This window comes from Phaethon aethereus (genome assembly GCF_964289735.1).
Source record: "Phaethon aethereus genome assembly, chromosome: 19".
Lineage (NCBI taxonomy): Eukaryota > Metazoa > Chordata > Aves > Phaethontiformes > Phaethontidae > Phaethon > Phaethon aethereus.
In genome coordinates, this window is record NC_138595.1 from 4,268,686 (window position 1) to 4,288,892 (window position 20,207).

At 51.7% G+C, this 20,207-nt stretch overlaps 1 protein-coding gene across 1 annotated transcript in view; it reads right to left on the reverse strand.

Moving 5' to 3' along the window:
- NXN (nucleoredoxin) overlaps positions 1-20,207 on the reverse strand; it is a gene marked incomplete at its 5' end in the record, with an annotated part of 51,942 nt that overhangs the window by 11,977 nt on the left and 19,758 nt on the right. Inside the window, 3 exons of the mRNA XM_082008423.1 lie at positions 373-473; positions 888-1,021; positions 2,308-2,425. Of these exons, the coding sequence (XP_081864549.1) occupies positions 373-473; positions 888-1,021; positions 2,308-2,425 (353 nt within the window). The remainder of the gene's footprint in view (positions 1-372; positions 474-887; positions 1,022-2,307; positions 2,426-20,207) is intronic.

Sequence of the window (20,207 nt, forward strand, 5' to 3'; positions counted from 1 at the left end):
TCCCTCAAGCAGGGGTCCAGGGTGCACTTTTCCCCAGTATAATATTTCAAACGCTCCAGGGCATCTGAATGTCAACCCATGGTGACAGCAGCCACCCAAGCATCCTTGAGGCCTCAGACCTACGAGCCAGAAAGCGAAACGCAGAGCTGCTCCACGGACAGAGCCTGCTCTCAGCTCACCACTGCCTCGCTAATGCCCCTTCGCGCTTCGCTGCTGGGCAGAGGGCAAGGACTCAGGCAGCCTTTCTCATACCAGAGCCAACCTGCTCTACTGCAAATCAAATTTCCTCCTCAAACCAAACCAGCAATGCTCACAGCTCCCCAGCCTGGGGGCGGCCAGCCCTGCCTGCACAGGGTGTTAGCGCTTCCTGACCTGTCTGCACTAACGAAGAGTATCTCAAACTTCTGGCCCGCCTCCTTGATTTTCCGGTAGGATTCCACCAGGACCCTTGTGAGGCTTCGGCACGGCGGGCACTGCAAAACACAACACGTGCATAAGGACTTCGTCTCCTCCACAGGGCCAGACCCACACCCACCAGGTCCAGACGACCCAGTGACCATGAGAAGACAGATGGGACCTCATCTTTGCTGGAGTGCCGGGCCGCAGCCCTGAACCTGGCTGGGGCTTATGGCCCGTAAGTTGCCAACACAACCTCTTCCATTTTTAAAATCTGACCACTCCTCCCCTTCTGAAGGGCCAGCTGAGGATGACGGGGCACTGCAATGCTACAGCTTCTTCCAGAACGGCCGGATCATCTTAACTGCTTCAACACGAGCCAGCCAGAGGTCTTTACCCTCCCACAGAGCTCTGCAGCAAGAGCTGCAGGGGGATCCCCAGAGCACCCCCTGAGCTCGCTCTAATTGCTCTGCAAAGCGCCTACTACTCACCCAGTGTGCGGAGAAATAGACCCCCACGTGCGAGCCCTCCAGGGCATTGCTGTCTAGCGTCTGGCCGTTGTTCCTTAGCAGAGGCCCAGCAACAACTTCACTGAATGGTTTTGGCCCCCAGGGGAACTCTAGTCCTGCGGAGGGGTCAGGGTGTGGGCGGAAAGAAGACACAAAACAGCAAGATGCATATGTAGCATTTACAGTTTCAAGAAGTTAAAAAAAAAAAAAAAAATCCCACCTTCTGCAAAGATACAGGGGAGCTGGGAAAGCCAAGCCCTGCACTGGAGCCAGGGCCACCTCTTTCTCACAGGTAGGCTGCACCCGAGTCCAAGTTGCAGCAACTGCAGCTTGACAAAGCCTGCTTGGGTTTTGTGCCTGATGAGGCATCTTTTCCTTATCAACAGCATTTGTTTTAACAACACAGGGCAAGGTGGTACGTGCTCAGGAATGCAGTCAGACTATTTGCCTTATACTGATACTAAACATGTATTTTTAATATATATTTATTTATTTGTAAAACCATATATATATATGTAAAAGACTTTTTTCATATATATGTTAAAAAAACCTATATATAAACTTAGACTAACCCTCTGCACCCCAAAGCAAGTAAGTGTGCGTACACACAAACACATGCTCTGAATCATCTGCTGCCAGCTCTCAGAGCAATCGATCTATGTATTCAGTCAGAGAAGAGGAAACATCAGAGATGGCTCAGGCCACAACGTGTACCTGTTGTACAGTTCCTGCCACCTGAATTAGAGACTCGGCCACCGCGCTTGGCATCTACTGCATGAAGAAACGGCAGGCTGGTAATTATGTGCACATGGACAGCCTAGCAGTTGAATGATGGGTCTGCAGTGTCTATGAGTAAGGGCACACGTTTTGCTGATTTTTGTTTTTGCAAATTGGAAGAAGACGGATTTAACATCAACCCCCAGCTCAGTAAACCTCAGAAATGGTGAACGGCAGCATTTCTCTGTCACGTTTGTAAATAATGGGGAATTCATGATCCTAACAGACTGATGTCAATGATAAAGTCCCACTCACTACTTTGGAAGGATTCTGCTCCCAAGATATGGAAAGACTGGACCCTCAGTTTGTCTGTCCACGTGCCTCTATCAGGGAAAAATTCAAACTTAATGTTTCAGTTAGTCTAACTTTTTCCTCATTAGCACTTCAGACAAAAATCCTGGAGGGGAAATCTTTGTTCTTTTCAACAAGCAAAACCAAAACACAAGATCTGGCAGGAGTGATGCAGAAAATTTTATGCTGAAAATAATACAGTGCCTTGATTAGTTAAGTATGACAACAGTTGTTTGTCTCCTTCCTCCTCTGCCCAAGGCAACTGAAAATGAACTGAACTGAAAAGGCAGCTCTGTGCCCATGTTTCTATGGGACACGGGACTCCAGGTCTTACCTTCTGGGTCATCTCGGATTACCAGGAGGCCATTCCTGCAAACCACCTTCCCAGTGGAGGCATCGATAAATATCAGGGAAGGAATGTTGGAGACTCTGTACTTGTTCCACAGCTTCAGCTGTAAAAAAGAGATTGGGAGGGAACAGGAGGAAGGTAAACTTGGCAGAGGAAGATTTTGGAGCATTAACATCTTTCAGACCAAAGGTCAGAGCTAAGCAAAGAAACAGAGCCGGTGCTTCAGCAACGCATGTGAAGGCCCGCGAGGGCATCTCTCCAGAGCTGCTGGGCCAGCCTGGACCTCCAGCGCCCGCAGGGACCCGCACCACCAACACCGTTTGTCCCACGCCTGCTGCGGGCTTGCCCATGAGCGCGGGCAAAGCTTCTCCTCCTGTTGCATTTGCCTCTTTGCAAGTAAAATGTGGATAATCACCATACTTTGTTTAGAAGACATGGTAAGCACAAATACTTTTAATGCCACTGCTCTGAAGCAATTTGTAATGCTTCCCTGGCTGTTTCCTCCCCTCCCATTTCAATGTTCATTAAACAAACCAGTAACCCCTGCCAAGACACAGCCACGCTGAAAACAAGGCCAACACACAGAAACAGGATTCTTCTGCAACTGGGGCTTCCCGGGTTTGCTCCCAGAAGCTGATTAACGGGTTTGACATCAGCCCGGGGGCCGCGTAGCCCAGCTCACCTCTCCCGCACCACCAGCCTCGCAGCGGTGCCCGCCGGCTACGGGCAGAAGCCGTGCGGGCTGCGGAGGCCATGTTTCGGGCGTCCCGGTCCAGACGTTACTGTCTGCTGGTCATTACGTCCTGCAGCGAGCTCGGCTCTGCACAACACCGGTGGCTGAGCGCTCTGAGTGTCACACGGTCCTGGGTTGACATTTCTCAGCATATGCTTCTGGCACAGGGTGATCTGGAGCTTAACCCAGGTACAGAAGCTTGCTGGGACGGGGAGGAACAAGACGACGACAGCTGCTGGCACGGCCCAGCCTGCAAGTGCGGGCTGGCTGCGGCGAAGCCACCGGTCTCGGAGGAGCCCGTCTCCCCGCCACGCACGGAGGAGCTGCTGCAATCACCGCGTTTACTTACATTTCTGAGAGCATTTCAACCTAAACAGCCCAGCGGTGAATTATCAAACTTTTAAACAAAAGCCAAACCATAGCAGAGAGCCAGAGGGGAAGGAAATGAATCACCACCTTCCCCTAAGCTCTGCTCTGCAAAGTCCCTCAGGCTCCGGGTGTTTACAACTCGCCGGGGTTTGGAGAATAAAACCCAGAAACAGGAGAAGGGCAGGAGGGGACTAAGAATCCCACCCAGTCCCAGCGAGGGTTTGAGCACGAGAACCGGAGAAACCCTCACACAACGTGCTGCTGCTTCCATCAGTATCTCACGTGGAAACCGGAGCCAGGTGTTTTCCCAGAGAATAAAGCCATGGCTCTGTGGATCGCTGTCCCTGATTTCCGAATAGAGGCAATCCCATTTTCCAAGACGGGAATGATCTGGGGAACCGAGCAAACGACGGCAGGAAAGGGATGCGACGTGCAGGCAGAGCAAACCACATCCCTTGGCTTGCTCACCAGAGATCTAGCTGAGGGGAAAAGTCACATCCACATTCAGATTTTAATGGCACTGTATTAAATATTTCTTCCACCACCTTTTTACAAAAGATATGCCGGAATGAGCGACATGAGCCAGCTCACTTGCAATGAGGTGTTAGCAAAACCCTCTTGGGTCTGAAGGAAAGCATTAATACTGATGTAGGAAGACTTTATTAACATCCATCTACTAGGACCAAGAGAAAGGTCTTTGTGTCCTGCCCACCAGCCTGCAATTTCCGACAGACATATTTCTTGGGACAAGCAGACTCATTCGTAACGCCAATTCACACAAACCGCAGAAGGTAAAATCCACTTCTGTGAAGTTTAATGGTGGGGAAAAGCTCTTCATAAGGATCACAGGCATTTAAGAGGGTTTTGCAAACAATGAGGAAATTACAACTAGCAATTGGATCATTCTGTTTAAATAGTTGCTTACATTACACTTCATTTTGTCAAGCCCTTTGTGTACGGGCCACGCTTCCCTTGGGGCACTACGGCGGGTCCCGGCAGTTTTGCTTGGCTGGGGAAGCTGCAGGCTCTGCACCTCAGAGTGCATCTCTCTGCTCTGCTGAGGGGACGGCGCTGGGACACCCCAGGTAAGGGGCTAAGACTAAACCAAACCAAAGGCACTCTCGCTGGAAGCGCTGGAGCGGTGCACGGCTGGCTCCAGGCAGTCTACGGGGTCCCGCAGACCTGGCAGCTCTTGCCAGCAACCGGCCCTGGGTCTTCTCAGGACGTGTATGCCACCAGGCCCCACTGGGCCCAAACTGCAGAGACTAGTCTTGGCTGCCCAGACATCTGCAGTACGGGTAATCCGCAATCCAGACGCTCCGTCCCCATGAAACGGAGGGCTGCCACTTCTAACTCATCATTGAGGGTCCGCAGGAGAACGCCTCAAGCAAGCTTGAAGTGTGTCAAAAGGGTCAAAAAGCATCAAAAATGGTCAACGTGACACCTGCTGCCGCTGGGAGCAGTTTGGTTCGACGATTCTCCTGTGCACTAGGGAAGCTGATGGGGAACATGAAACACATGTGCCACGGGACGAATGCCGGGATCTACCACCATTCCCACCACCCTGGCCCTCTTCAGCCAGACTCGGCTTTCCAAAGCCTGTCAGACACTACCAAAGGAAGCCTGATGGCTCCTTCTACTGCAGGTCTGACCTGAAAGAGGAGAACCTTGATAGGAAATGGGCTGGTTCATTTTAGCCAGGCTTTTTGACTAAGATTGCTCACTATGGGATTCCCACACCACTATTTTGCAGCTGAACTGCAGTTTCCAGCACAGACATCCCCTCTCCACCTAAAGCCTCTGAACACCAGGATGACCTAACCCGTCTTACGGCAAACTACCGCACCAGTTAGCTTTTCTTCGGGTTAAATGCCGAGGGTTTGCACACACGCCGGCTCTGGAAAGGAGATGAGCTCCTCCTCAGTCCCACTCAGCATACACCCGCTGGTTGTGGTCCAGGCAGGAAGAGGAGCCTGGGAATAAAAAAGACATCCCTTGTCCAAGTACCTGCACAACCGCACACCTCGCAAAGGATCCTGTGTCAGGCTGCGCGTGGGATGCGGAAAGCAAATTACGACTTGCTCTGAAACCACAGGATGATGGGATGATAGCTCAGGCAGCAGGGCAGAGTGCTGCCTCAGCAACTTTTAAAAGCTGTTTTTCCTGCCGTGAAGAGGATGACATAGAAATAACATACTCCACGCTCTGAGGATTTGATCATCCATTTAAAGAGGGGATCTCTGCTCCGCTTCCCAACAGCTGTTGCAAATCTGTGGGATCAAGCCAAAGCTAACACAGATGTGGAAATAATCTACGGACTATTCAGCCCAAAAGCAGCTGATCCTCTCGGAGCACCCTTTGCTCCTGGTTCAGGCTGCACGCCTGCTAAACTCAATACTCACTCCAGAACAGCCGCTGGAGAAGGAGCAAGGAAATACACCCCCTCACAAGACGCCATGCAGGCTGATCAGCTTTACAGAAACCTCTCTGGCTCCTGTGCAGGTGGTTAAGCACAGCAGTCCAGTGGAAAAACCAGAGTCACCGGATTCCTCTGGTAACCTTATCCCTACACAAAGCATCACCACGCTGTCCTGGAGGACCTGGAAACCGCAGCCCTGGACTCCCTCTGCGACTCCATCCACGATCGGCTGTGAGAGGCTTTAAAACGATCACTTATTATTTGAGGTCTGGGGTGATCCCAAGATGTCAGGCTGTGCAGCAGCACGCAGCATCAGTCACAAAGCTGCTCTCCACACCGGCGGCTGGCTCAGTTATTTCTCTCACCCTGGCGACGGAAATACCTGGCTGAGATGCATGTTGGAGAGAAGTCTGGAAAAATTACTGTGGCTGCCTGCAGATAAAGGTGTCAGACAAGAGGTCTCCCCAGCAGCCCACGGCTGTTTCTGCGCAGGGCTGGCACCCGGCCGGGGTGGATGAAATCCCCTCCTGCTCTGCGTGTACTGGTGGGGAAGGGATCCCCAGCTCCAAACAGCTGCCAGGTGCTATTTTTGGTTGTGCTGATTGATTTATCAGCCCTTGGTTGCATTCACTTACTAACATAAATCCTGAGCTGCAGCAGTTAATGCTGGCAAAGATAAAGCACAACTGCTTGCAGTGAAATGAGCCCTTGCCAGTGGGAAAGCGGTCCTCCCGCCCTCGCTCCGCGCTTCTCCGCTGTTGTGTGAACCTGGACTGTGAAAGGTCCTGTGCATCCATCTTCCATAGGATATGGAGCTACCTCCGTCTGGGACACGTGGAGGTTTCAGAGGCACCTGCCCATGTCACCAGCAGGACAGACACTGCCTCTGCTCATCTTGCCACCCATGCTGCCAACCCCGACCAGCGATAGCCAGCTAAAGCTAATTTAAGAACTGAAAAGCAGATCCCTCAGCAATAATGAACATGTTCTCAATGTGGATGGCTACTGCTTTCTGCCAAATGAAACTCAAAGCCACTTTTCCTTCTTCTAAAATCCACCCTTGGAGGCAACACTGCCACGGTCCGGTGTTGCCATTCCTCCGGTGAGGCACTGGGAAGCTGCTGCTGCTGCTTCCCAGTGCCCCATGAGTGCCCACACAAGAAGACAGCAGGGTTTCCATTACAGACATGAGCTTGGCTCTTGCTGGTCTCTTGTTCCAGTGCCACAGGCTGAAACATGAAGTCTGAGGAACTCAGGAGTAGCACTGGGGTGGAGAAGCACCGTTGGTCCAGGGCCGCGGGGACCAGCAGAGCCCATTTCCCAGCTCTGCCACACAGACCAGCTCCGGGCTGGTGAGACAGCCATGACTATCCCCACCGCTCCGCTTTCACAGTCCCACGCTGCGGGGGACCTCTCTGTCCTTACTCACTCACAATATTACGTTGCAGCTTTTACATCATGCCTTAAAGGGTTTACAAGCACCAGGGGCCACCCAGGCTCTGCAGACAGCAGGCACAGGGCTGCAGAACAACAGGCTGCTCCCCCACGCCATCGATTTAAATCCAGTTCACGCCTGTCCCTGCGATTCAAGCTTGGCTCGGGCAAAGGCTCCTCTTCCAGCCCTCCCTCACAGCTCCTTTCCCTTCGTGCATAAGGGAACCCCCTTAAATGTACGGGGATGCGGTGCAGGAACAACACACAGACAAACAGTGGGGGAGGCACCGAGGGCAGATGGTGCACGCCAAGGTCTGACCTTGTGACACGGAGGAGACCAAGCGAGGCTTGGGGTAAATTAATGTCTATTGTGCTGCTGCTTCTCTCTGAAAGCAAATCAAAATCTAATTACAAAATACAATGGTGAGAGAGCCGTCTGCTCCGAGAACATTAATGAGCTGAGGAGGGAGCATCTGGAATTGCAATAAACAAGACTGATGTTAACAGCCGAGACGGACAGCGCAGGACACCGGGGCTGCTGGCAGGCACAGACCAGTTGCCAGCCAGGCCACTGCGCTGTCATTCCCCTCTGCCCCCAACGCTGCCTACGGTGGGAGAAAGCCCAGTTAAAACCAAGCTTAGGACAAGTTTCCCCCAGTACTCGGCCCGGCAGCGCCTGCTGCGGATGCTCCCCTTGCCAGTCACGTTCCAGCGATACGACTCAGTGTGAGCGAAAAATAAAAGACTCAGATCAAAAGTCTTCCTTGTGACCTCCACCCTTCTCCTTGCTGCAGCTCCGTGGTGGGAGACCGCCACGGCACGGTCCAGCTTGCGGCCGCCCGCATCGCCCCGCAGCCGGCGGGGTGCTGGGGAGACCTTGGCAGGAGCCAGCTTGCAGCCCCAGGCTTTTGTTCTTCCTGGCCACGAAACACAACAGCAAAAGCTTTGGAGCCGAAGTGGAAGGAAATCCTCTCCGCGGGGTGTCCTGGCAAGGCGGCCATCGGCGGAGGGCTGCTCTTTGTTGCCCCGAGCAGCTCCGCAGCCAAAGCCCTGGGGTGAGGGACCTGGGCCAGCCCAACCTCACGTCCCAGCCCCTCTCGCTTCCTCCCGTTTTCTTCCTCTTGCTGCTCTGGTCACCCAGCACCGTCACGGTCGTTCTTTGCAATTTCCCCAGCTAAGCCATCCAACCGACTGCAAGCTTGAGCATTTTATTTGAGGGCAAAGCAGCATATGGCTGGTGCACGCACCCCGCTCGGAGTACAAGCTGCCTCCTCTCCTCCTGACGCACATGCAGGCTGACAGGCTGGATCCTCCGCAGCCCACATCTGATAGGAAAACATTTAATTTGAGCAGAACTAAGAGCGGTTAACATGATCTATGGAGAGCAAAGCCCCAGGGCCCAGAGCAGACACGGGAGGTGGCCTGGTTGTTTTAGATGTGCAAGTTTCAAAGAGGCGCTGGGCTGGCAGCTTGATTTGATCCCAGATCAGGGCAAAGTAGCATTTGTCTAAACATACAGATAACAATGCAGGCAGCAAATCATGCAGGGAGGATGCTACAAGACAGGCTGGTCTATCAACACTATGAAGATGTCTTTTATAAACCTCTTTTTTTCCAGGTGTTCCTCAAATTCTATTCAACAGCCCAAAGATGATGCAGAATTTAAGGATGCAGCATTGTATCCAGGACGAGGAAATACACCTCTGTGCACTTCCAACAAAATAGGGGTTTTTTGTTCTCCATGTGCATGCCTTGCTTTACCTCTTAAAAGGAGACTTGCATGTGAGCATCTCAAGAAACTTCATACACGATTTTTCTCCCTGCACTTCTAATTTGAGCCAAGCACTCTCCCTTTACCCCCAGGAGAATGGGGGCACAGGGCTTGTGCAAAGATGGGCGCTGGCTGAACCCAGGGGTCTGCCAGCACCTTGAACCCACCCTCTGTTACCTGTTTTCACTGGCATTTTTCATGCTTTCCTGGTAGGTAAGACAGACAGCAAGACAAACACATAAAAAGCACCGAGGATGGAGGGAGTTAAAGTGTTTGTGGGAAAAATTTAAGACACATGTAGAAGTTATCATATATGGCCCCTATAAATTACGCCCCCAAATGACTAGCACTGAGTAAGAAACAGCTATGTAAACACAAAGGTAATAAGAAAAAATAATAATTTCTCTCTCTCTACGGGGAAGGGCTATTTTTCCATCTCTTTATAGGAACGGCGAGGGGTGGGGTGGCAGTCTGGGACGTTGAATCGAAGTTCAGGGTCTCTCTTAGTCCCAAGTCTCATCTGTCATTGCAAGCAGGACGGCTGCCAGAACCGCCGCACATTACAGCCTGGGTTTCCTACCCACCGGCTTTGCTTTTGCTGCTACCGTTCGCTCGAAGGCAGCCAGCACCGAGCGCTGGTAGTAATCTTGAGGTCAAACGCCTTGCAATCCTGGTTCATTAAGAAACAAACACTTCTGAAGAGCCCCGCGTTTAGACAGAGTTCCCACCAAACACAAAAGCCTTTTGAATCTGCAGGGAATCGGGATTTTTTTGTTTGTTTAATGCACACAATGAGGTATTAGTGTGGTTTCTGTTTTGTTTTCAGCTGTTAATCCAAAAGAGTACTTTACACAATCAGACCAACAAAATGCCGGAAAACAACAGAGTATTTGTTAGTACTGTAAGGCACCCAGGGGAGCGAGGGCTTCAGGATGCCGCAGCGCCGGGAGCCCTCCCTGGGACACGCCAGCACCAGGGCATCCCCCAGACCAGCAATATGGGAGACCCTGGTAAAACTATCAAGACATCTGCAAACATCCTCTTGTGCCCGCTGCTGCTGATGTACCCACTGGATGGGAAACTCGCTCAATATGCAGCGTGTTTTGAGATGCGATAGCTCACCCATAGCATCACTGCTGACACTTGATTACGAAACCTCCACTCAACACGGCACTTGAATCGCTGCAAACACTCCAACTATTTAAAAGCAACTCCCTTCCTCCAGGTGATCTCAGGAGAGGGTGCACTGGTCGGTCTGGCCCTCCCTACAGCCGCATCCACCTCGGTGCCTCAGAGCCGACAGCGTTGAGTCTTGGTCTGGCAGCACTCCTGGTTTGCAACCCAAGGAGGATTTTCATGCAAAGGTTATGCAGCTGCAGAGCTAGACATGCAGCAACCACAGCCCCGGCGCCTGCTCGCAGCCCACACTGCCGGGACACCCCTGGGCTTTCCAGGGCAGCTTGGAAGGGCGGCACAGCTCGAGGGATCCACTCCGTAACCGCGCCCAGGTCAAAATACACCGGGAGCTAGCCAGACCCAGGCGCGCTCAAGCTCCAGCTGCAAAGAGCCATCCCTGCCAGTGACAGCTCAGCTATCCCCCTCCTCCTCCTCAGCTCTTGGGGTGGAAGGGGGTCCCAACAGCCCACTGTGCTGGATGTGCCCAGCACAGCCGTGGCGCTCAGAGATTTCTCCTCTGGAGCGTTAAAGTCCATCCTGCACAAACACCCCACCACCAAAACCGCTCTGGGCTAAACCACTGATGACGATGCACTCTCAGGGCTCCCGTGTCCTCTTAGCACACTTCACAAGCACAGCCGAGCCCCACAGCCGCGGTGGCCTGAGCCAGCCCTGCGGGGAAGACCATCAGACCACCCTCATGACACAGGCAGGATGGACGTCATGGGTCCGGCTGCCTGGAAAACGCTCTCCTGCCGAGCACTTCTCCTCTTCCTCCTGCTTTCCAAACTGACACTCAGCCCCTCGCAGAAAGGCTGCCCGGGCTGGAAACGCAAACTCGACACCGAGCCACTGACCTCTAAACAAGAAAACGCCCCTGTGAGACCCATGTTTGCAATTAATCACCTGCACATATCAAAAAGCAGAGCAGAACAAAGCTCAGACGCACTCACATCTCAACTGCAGCACAAGCCAGCCGGCAGGAGGTTGGAGAAACTGTTTCCCCACCCAACTGCTCCTTTGTAGAGGGGCTTCCCCCTCGAGCTGTGCTCCAAAGCTGGTGGCATTAGCTACGAGAAGAAGGCTGAGGGGCAGGGAAATCGGGAGGGCTGGGGGAAGGAGCAGACGTGGTTTGGGCTGGGCATGGCGGCAGAGCAGGGAGGCACTTGCAAAAGCCATTTCCAGCTGCTGGGGTAGGGAGGAATAACCAGCGCCGGGCAAGCCCGGAGGGGGCCAGGCAGACGGGGCCGAGGGGATGCGGGGTTTACACCACGCACACATGGTGGGCCAGGTGCAGGGCAAGCGAGGGAACCCGATCCGTCCTGCGAAACCCAGCACCGAGGCGCAAGAGGCCCCCGGCTCCAGAGCCGTCGACGGGGAGGAATGAGACGGCAGGCTGGGGCTGCCCTTCTTTCCTTTAAGGCTCGAGCGGTGCGTCTTGCAACTGCCGAACAGGGACGGTGATAAATCAGTAGCAAGGTCAAAAGCTCCAGCTACATCCTGACTTGACTGACAGAAGTCACAGAATACAGAGTTTCTCAAAGGGGCGAGAGCCTGTGAGTCAGCACCCGGATGAAATACGGCACCGGGACGGCAGGACTGACCCCTGGTGCGAGCGAACCTTGGGCACAGCGTCCCTCCCGCCGCCCCAAGCACGGCACGAAGGCAGCCGCAGCGAAACGAGAAGCTGCTGCCAGGAGCCGATGACAACGGGAATCCCGCGGGGGCATTCAAAATGTCAGATAAGATGCGGCGTATTAATTCCCTCTGCTGACAGCCAGCCCCAGCTGGAGGGGGAGGCTCGGAAATCACGGGCTTCAGCGAAGCGACGATGCTCTGCCACGGGGGCTTCGAATCGACAGCAAACCATGAGATGACGCAGAGGGCTGGACGGCATGAGAGCCACCTCGTCTTCTTGGTGGGAACAAGGGAGATTCTGTGCAAAAGGAAGAGCCGATCGTGTGTTCTTTTATAAAATGCTGAACACTGCTGTGCCCTGGCAGCGACCTTCCTCAGATGTGGCTGTATTTCAGCTGTTACTATATTCAGAGTTTGTAAAATGCTCTGGGACGATAAAAATCACTCCAGAAACAGTTATTAGAACTGTTTCCAGGAAATCGATCCATGGAGACAGAGAAAGTCTGGTGCTTTTACAAGAGCTTCAACCAGAGAAAAAACAAAGTTACAGAGGAAGTTTTGTTTCCTTGTCTTTTCAGCAATAAAAAGGAGCTGCATCAGGGGTTTATTTGATTCTGCAACATACAAAACAACCATCAGTTGTTTCCTCAGACAGGAGCTTGACCTAAGACGGGCAGAAAATACCCCTCAAGTCATTTGGAGTTGAAGGCTTTCTGCCTTAGTCAAGACCTAGGTTTGTTCTCGTTCTTGTTTTACCCTGTTGCTTTCTGAACGTCCAGAAGATCCCAGGCTAACAAAACGCACACTGCAGGAACCGAGAATTTTACCTGGGAAAAGAGCACCCAGCACCGTGAGACCGTGGTCCGCCTTCCCATCCCCACTCCAGCCTCAGTGCTAGGAATCGACGTGTTTGGAGTTGGATGAGCCACGGGAAACGCAAGCCAATCATCCGCTTGCATCCAAGCAGCTTTTTCCAAGGATCTGCCATGAAGTTTCAGGCTCAGTCACCCCTTCCCCACCCCTGGGTCAGAACTGATTAAATGCAGCCATCGAGTCAAACTCCAACATACTCATCTTGTTTGGCAGCCCTGCGGTTAGGCTGTGAGCTCCAAGCTTTTTCCCTCCCTCTCCCTCCTTCTTGTTCAATTATCTTGCTTCATCTTTATTCCGTTTCCAGGAACACTTAGCAACAGGCTCTTGCAATCAGCCACCGGCAGGCGAGGATCTGAGGAGAAGACTCTGCAGTTACGATGACCTTTTACTACACTCATGCAAATTTTAAAGAAAGTATGCGAACAATTTGCCTTTTAAGTATCCTTCAGTTACATTCTCCAGGAGTTAATTCTCCTTCTCTCCTTCGAGACATCAGAAACACCAGATTTTATGATTTTACACTAATGAGAACAAAACCTGCAGCTTAATTCCAGCTTGCTTTGTGGAATTTTTTTCTGTATCTCATGCAGCGTGCAGACCCTGAACAGGCAAAAATTAACCTGCAACACCTACCCCAGCCAAGACTGCAGGTCTGCTTGGACACGGCATGCTCACGCTGCCGAAATCCAAGCACGGCCTTCAGGGTCCATCCCAGCAGCCAGCCAAATTCTTCCTGAGATGGGCAAGATGCTGTTGCTTCTCTTGGTGAGCAGCTTTTACAGACCACTACCTGAAATTCTCATTCCAGGAGAGCCGAAGGGCATGCCAGGAACCAAACGTAGCTGTGACATTCCAAGTAAAACACAGCAGTTGTGATCTTGGTAATTAAAGCTCATCAGCAAAGGCAGCAGGTAAGAGAGCTGGTGCAGTGGTTAAAGACTCTCATTCCCACAGGACTCGCTGTGGTGACGCAAAGGAGAGCTCCTGCCAAATCCAGGGACTCAGGCAAGCGACATCGGTCTCTCCCAGGACCCCTCCACCTCCGAAACGGCACACTGACCACCACGAGGCTCTCGGAGGCGGGCAGCATTGACACCCCTATAGATGGAAGTGGGTAAATAACAAGCCCGGTTTTGGCAAACCACAGCGGCAAACTCACCGCAGCCATTTTCACAGCCACCTCGATGGGTGCCGGCAGCTGACGTGCCGATCAGGCAGCGACCTTGCATTTCCATCACATTTAAATAAAATCCCCAAAGCTTTCCAGCCCTTTCCCTGTCGCTCAGTAATTTTCCCACATACACAAACAAGCTTGGAGGTGCCCAGAAAGCGCACACCAGGAGAGCCTGTGCAGCTTGCAGGGCACAGGGGCATTACTGCATTTAAGTCCTTTCTCCTTGAAATGAATGCTGTGTGCTTGGCATAAAAAAATCCTCTATTTCTTGCAGTGACTAGAATGGGTGAATACCAAGGTACCAAGGCAGGCAGCTCGCTTCCTTCTGCTTTCTGGGCGGTGTTCATAAATAGGGAAATAATTTGCAGTGCCTTACTCTGGTGGGGAAAAAAAAAAAAGGTCACAGATACTCAATACTTCAGATGATCTTAAAAAGTATAATCTACTTTTTTTTTCCTTCCCTTTAAAAAATTAGAAGTCTGAATAAGCATGTCACTGATCCGATTGCTGGGAACAGCATCTGGAACATCAATCTCTGCCTGAGACTGCAGAAGCTGCAGGAGAGCTCAAAGCAGCCAAAGCTGCCCTTGAACCAGATGCTGCTCGCTCTCACAGAAACGCCTGTGGATCCGTGTGAAAATGATTAAGCAAAATTGCTCCCTCTTTTTTCAACTTTATAACTCAAATCTGTTTTCTCTTAGAGGGCAGATGCTCATTACGTACCCCGCAGCACATCAAAGGGCAGGAAAGGCAGCGGCCCCGCCGCACACCGGAGGGCCAGTGCCCAGCGTCCTGCCCCACCTGCCTGCACCCACCGGCTCCTCCCCACCCCGAAGCTTTTGCCTCAGGGTGAAGAGCCCAGAGCACAAAAAGGCCTCTTCAAGCTTCAGTCCCCTATTAGTGACGCTATGAAAGACGCCAGCCAGGGGCTCTTCCGGCAGCAGCAGCAAATAGAGGTGATGTGTTTCCGTAGGGAATTCTCTTCAGAACTCAAGTCCAGCTACTGCAGCACCCCAGGGAGCCCCGTTCGTCAGGTGCAAAGCCGAACATTTCTCCGACACTCTTCCCCATCAGTGCCTGAGCGTGCAAATCACACGGGACCGGCGATCCCCGCCTGCACCCAGACCCAGCCAGCACCTTCTTCAGACGCTCGTTAACAAAATGACAGTATTAAGAGAGCATCGCACAAGGACACAGGTACCAGGAGCCCCTCGATCATCCATGGGAGGTCGACCAGAGAGGCAGGACTTGCCAAGGGAAGATGCTCCAGGGCAGGGCCGGGAGCTGCTGTGGGGCAAAGCCAGCGCTGCTCCCGCTCTGCCCCAGCGCAGAGGCTTCACGTCTGCCATGTAAAGCGAGTCCTAATTACGCCACGCGCGGGTGCAAAGCAGCCAACACCTTCTGCCCTACCTCACACAGGGCTTTTTTCTCATGAACAGGGCAAAATATTTGGGCTCCGACACAACCATTTCCCCTATCCCAGGGTCTCTCATTTTCAAAGCCACAGGCAGTTTTAGCGATGAACTGACTCTGCTTTTACAAACAGAATTCACTAAATACCTACAGCGCGACGATGCCGCGGTACACCTCCCATCATGAGCGCAGTGCCTTTGCTCCCACAGACACCAGCCCGAAAATCCCACTTCCCAGCAGTACACCACCCCTCCTGTGGCCTCCCAAAACAGGGTGAATATTGCCCAAAGATTCCTGGAAACTTCTCCCTGCAGATCTGCATCTGGGATACAGATGAGATCTATTCCTGTTCCATGAAAACTTGCACTCAGAATGGCAAACGAGGACCCTGAAATCCCAGAGCCTGAACCTAAATCCCACGCTGCCTCTTACCCAAAGCATCCTTCGACTCTTTCCTTACCCTTAGAACTCTATGAGACAATGCTCAGATCTAAACTCCGGTTTCTTGGATCTGCACCAGCTACAGCAAATACCCAGCAGCTCAGGCAGGACGTGACCTGAGGGGCACCAAACCTTGTGCATTTAACGCTACACCTGATGCAAACCCCTGCCCTCAGAGGTGAAAGGCGAGTGACTGATGAGAGGCCTCATCCCCAGAGCCCTTCTCATTTATTCTAGTTCAAAGAGCTCAGAAAACTCAAGGCAAGCACTCACCAGCCCAGATATTTAAGGAGAAGCGTGGGGAAGGGTGCCTGGGAAGCAGGAAGCATGAAGCCAACTTCATCCAAGACACAAGAGAGGGGGTACGCAGTTGAGCTCTTACTTAACAACTTCTTCCAGGCAGCCCACTGCCTCATCCATCTTAATCTTCGACCACCGAAAGATGAAAACAATTTATCCTTATTCCCTGCTCTTACTGAGAAGTTACAAGAAATAAAAGTAAAACTAAAACAAAGATCAATGTTATATCCCTTCTCAGACAATCTCCAACTGACCTGGACTTTCTCAGCATCACTTTAATCTAGCGGAGTGTTCTGCCTACAGCTTTGAAGAGGAAAGCCATGTGAGCAAGCTAGTTAAAAACCTGGTACTTTCATGTTTATACAGCTAGCTAAGCAGCACACTACAAAGCCTTTTATTCCAAGTCTCTACTGACAAGCTAGCATTGATAAATTACAGAAATCACCCAGGAATTACGAAGCACAGGAGGGAAAAAACCCCAATTCCTTAGGTGGGAAATAAGGGCTCAGAAACCCAGGACTTGAGGAAAAGCCTGTACAAAAATCATCCCAAGGTTAGGGGCAATCTGTCTGTACTAAAAGGGCAGAGCAAAAACAGCTGAAGATGCAGACTCCCTCCCCATGGTTTCCAAGAATACCCCAGGTCCAGAGGTGAAGACAGAGATACTCAAAGGTATCTCTTCTCCCAAATGCCCCTATTTCCAGAAAAAGCAATCCGAAACGAGCCCCTGCGTGTTGGTGAGCAGCACAAGCGGCTACAAGCACAAGAAGAGATGTACTTCCCGGTCACAGAGGTGCAATGCGTCACCGAGCAATGAGTTGATGTCAACGGGGCACACCGAAGAGCAGCTTGAGTTCCCAGGTCGCAGCAGGCTTCACATGCTGACCGCGTACTGCATCGTGTTGGCTTACGCACTGTGCGTGCGAGAGCCAGGAAAAATTCACCTTCTTTGTCATAACAAACCCTAAGGTAAACAGAAAGGCAAGGCCACGCGTATTATCCAATTAAACAGGCATGTAAAGGAGAAAGAGAGCACTGGCCATCTACTTGCTCCTGATTTTTGCTGTTTCGCAGCGAGCACAGACCAACGCGGGCTGCGTTAAAGCCCTCCACGACGGGGATGCAGGAACCGAGGCGGGGAGGGGGGAAGCATACCAAGAACAAACCTGCTGCTCTTGAATAAAAAGCAAGAGAGTTTTGTAAAAGAAACAAGCGTTTCAGAGTCTTTGCGTTGCTCTCCCCCACCACGCAGCAGGCCATGGGCACACCCTGGCCCCCTCGAGGATGCACGCCCCAGAGGAGGGAGCCAGCTGGTCCATAAAAGCTGGATCCCTGCACAGAAACTTTGCTCCTCTTCTATTTATGACCGTTCATGGTGTTCGCTCTGCACGTTATAAACTACACACGCAGTTTTGCAAAGTGGGAGAGCAAAGGGGTGCCTGAGGGTCCAGGTGCCCAGCCCTCGGTCGTACTGCGCACCAGGACGCAGCCGAGGGAAGAGGTCCACCTGCACAGACCCTTCTACAGGGCCCCCATATGCAGCAGCATAAAACTCAAACGCAGCTGGACTTGGTCTTCTGTGTTTTCTCCAGGAGGGCTGAGGACGTCCTCTTTCCACTGGGCAGAGCCGGAGACTGAAAGGTTAAGCTCTGTGCGCAAACACGCGGTGCTCTGGATTACCAACAATTTCAAAAAGAGGAGACAAGCCCCTCTCGGGTACGTTCTTGCTGCTCACTTCGCTGAGGGGCACCAGGACAGACCCAGCAGCGGCTCTGCTGAACGTTTCCAGGCTCCATCTGGCAGGCTGGCACCCAGCCCGCTCCTCCACTCCCGCGCCAACGGGGACACCCAGACACGCAGGACCCGAGTTTGTCAAGACAGTGACGAAGCAGGAGGGAAAGACTCAGCTACTTCTACAGAAAGATGCTGCTACAGATAGTACAAAGTAATTAATTATTTTGTACCAAGTCTGCACTTGCTTATGAGAGGAGAGATTTAAAGTTCCAAGCCCAGACCATTTGTAAAAAAAAAAAAAAAAAAAAAAGACGTGTCCCAGATTCTGAATCCCAGGGAATCAGCAGGTGCCAGACCGTTAAAGCCCAAACAACGCTAGTTCAGATCTGCAAGACGAAATATCCCACCGCATCCCCCCTTCCCCCTCTGCGGGTCTACAGGAGGGCCACAGGGAGGATTCAGCATGTGCAGCATTGCGTTGTTGGGGTTACCTTTTAGTCAATTCAAAAGAATATTACAATGTATTCCCCAAAGGAGTCCATAAATAGCAAAGGATTCTGCTTTAATCTCCTATCTATTCCTGTCTGGATAATATGGCATTTGGACAAGCACTGCCAAAACACAGATTTATGGCAAAGCTGAGAGTTGGCATGGCCAACATGTGCTCTCCAAACTCTGGATTCCAAGGAATAAATAAAAGCCTCTTCTAGGATATAGACAGCTCTTCAGATATGTAAGCTTCATGCAGATACAAACCTGTTCTCAGGATTTCTGCCTCCCTCTCCCAGCCCAGGTGAAGGGCATATTTATACTGACCTTCCTCAACACTACAGTCAACTGCTTTCACTGGGCGTTCCTGAGGGTACCACCACCACACGGTCTTCTGCTCACTTTTCATTTCTTTCCTAATACTTCATATTACCTATCAGCGATTACCTATCAGGCCAGCTTCAAACTTCTTTGCTGACTGACCAACAGCAAAGAGAAAAGAACTATAAAAACTGCTGACAGAAGGGAAAAGGACTATAAAAAGTAGAGCTGACGAGTGCTACAATCGTCACTGCCGCACTAGAGTTGAGTGTTCTCAAAAGCTCCTCACGGAATGGTGTATTAAAAAAAAAGAAAACCCAAACAACAGCAACTTTGCAGACAAATTAGTGCTGCTGAAATTAGTTTTTGTATTGGAAATGCTGACAAGCACCTGAAGAAGAGCCACTGTAACACACATGGGTAGCTGCGAGGGGCTGACCACAGCCTGCGCCCGCCCCAGCAAAGCTGTTTTTTCCTGGGAAAACACTCCTCCTGGATCCCAGCGGCTCCATGGCTAGACAGGGCTGTTCAGAGAGGCTGTGCTCAGTGTTTCATTGAGGAAAGGGATGCCCGCGTGTGTGGGACATGCCTCGGCAGCAGAGCAGTGGGCAGAGATGCTCTCCATGCCAGAAACCTGCGCCGGCAGGTCAGCCAGGGAGAGTGACAGAAGAGGAAGCACGGTGAGGTTGTACTACAAAAGACATCCTGGAAAGCAAATAAAGAGAAGGTCGAGATCAAAAGAACCGTGCTACATCCTGAAAAATTATCTTCTGCTTTGGGAGCCACAACTTAAAACCAGGTACAAGAGTGAAAAGGGAACCGGTGGAGGCAGAAAATTCAGCACAAGTGCATGCTAAATGCAAGCAAATACATTTTGCCCAGCTGAAAAGTCAACCCTGTAAAGATGCATCCATTCCCAGAGGCACCAGGCAGGATTGTTTCCTACTCCATATTCCCCAGGTGTAATTTAATTACTCGCTGATAGGGCTGCCACACACCTCCCTTGGGAGCCTGCGCCACAGCCCCACGCAAAGGCACACATCCTGCCTGCTACAGTGGATGGGAACAGCTAGGAGCAGCATCAGGGATGGGGAGGTGCACGCCAGGTTACAAGAAGAAATACAAAGTCATTCCTGACAAAGGGGAAATGCTGCATCCTTGCTGCATCACTGTTGTTGGCTACACACCCTTTGGATACTGGCTACAGGCAGGCAAAACAAAGCCAAGGATATTTGTTTAAAACCCACAGGCGGACACTGTGATTCTATTAAAAAAAAACAACTGGCATTAATTCTAAAAACTTCCCACCACTGGGACTTCGATTCAAAACCAGTGCTGGGCAGTGAGGCCAAAACACACTCAGAGCAGACGCCTGCAAAAGATTCCAAGGGAAATTAGTTATGTGGGTTTTATAACAAAAATAAAATAAAATCCAACATTTACAAAGAATAAAAAAAGGCACCTTCCGTAGGATACAGTGCTGTGAACATCCTTGGCAGATAATTCAAGACCTGTCCAGATCCGAGGCCTCCTCGGTGCCCCGTGCAGGTCGGTGTGTGCAGCGAGCTGAAAGGCAACCGGGAACCCAGAGCAGGCAGCA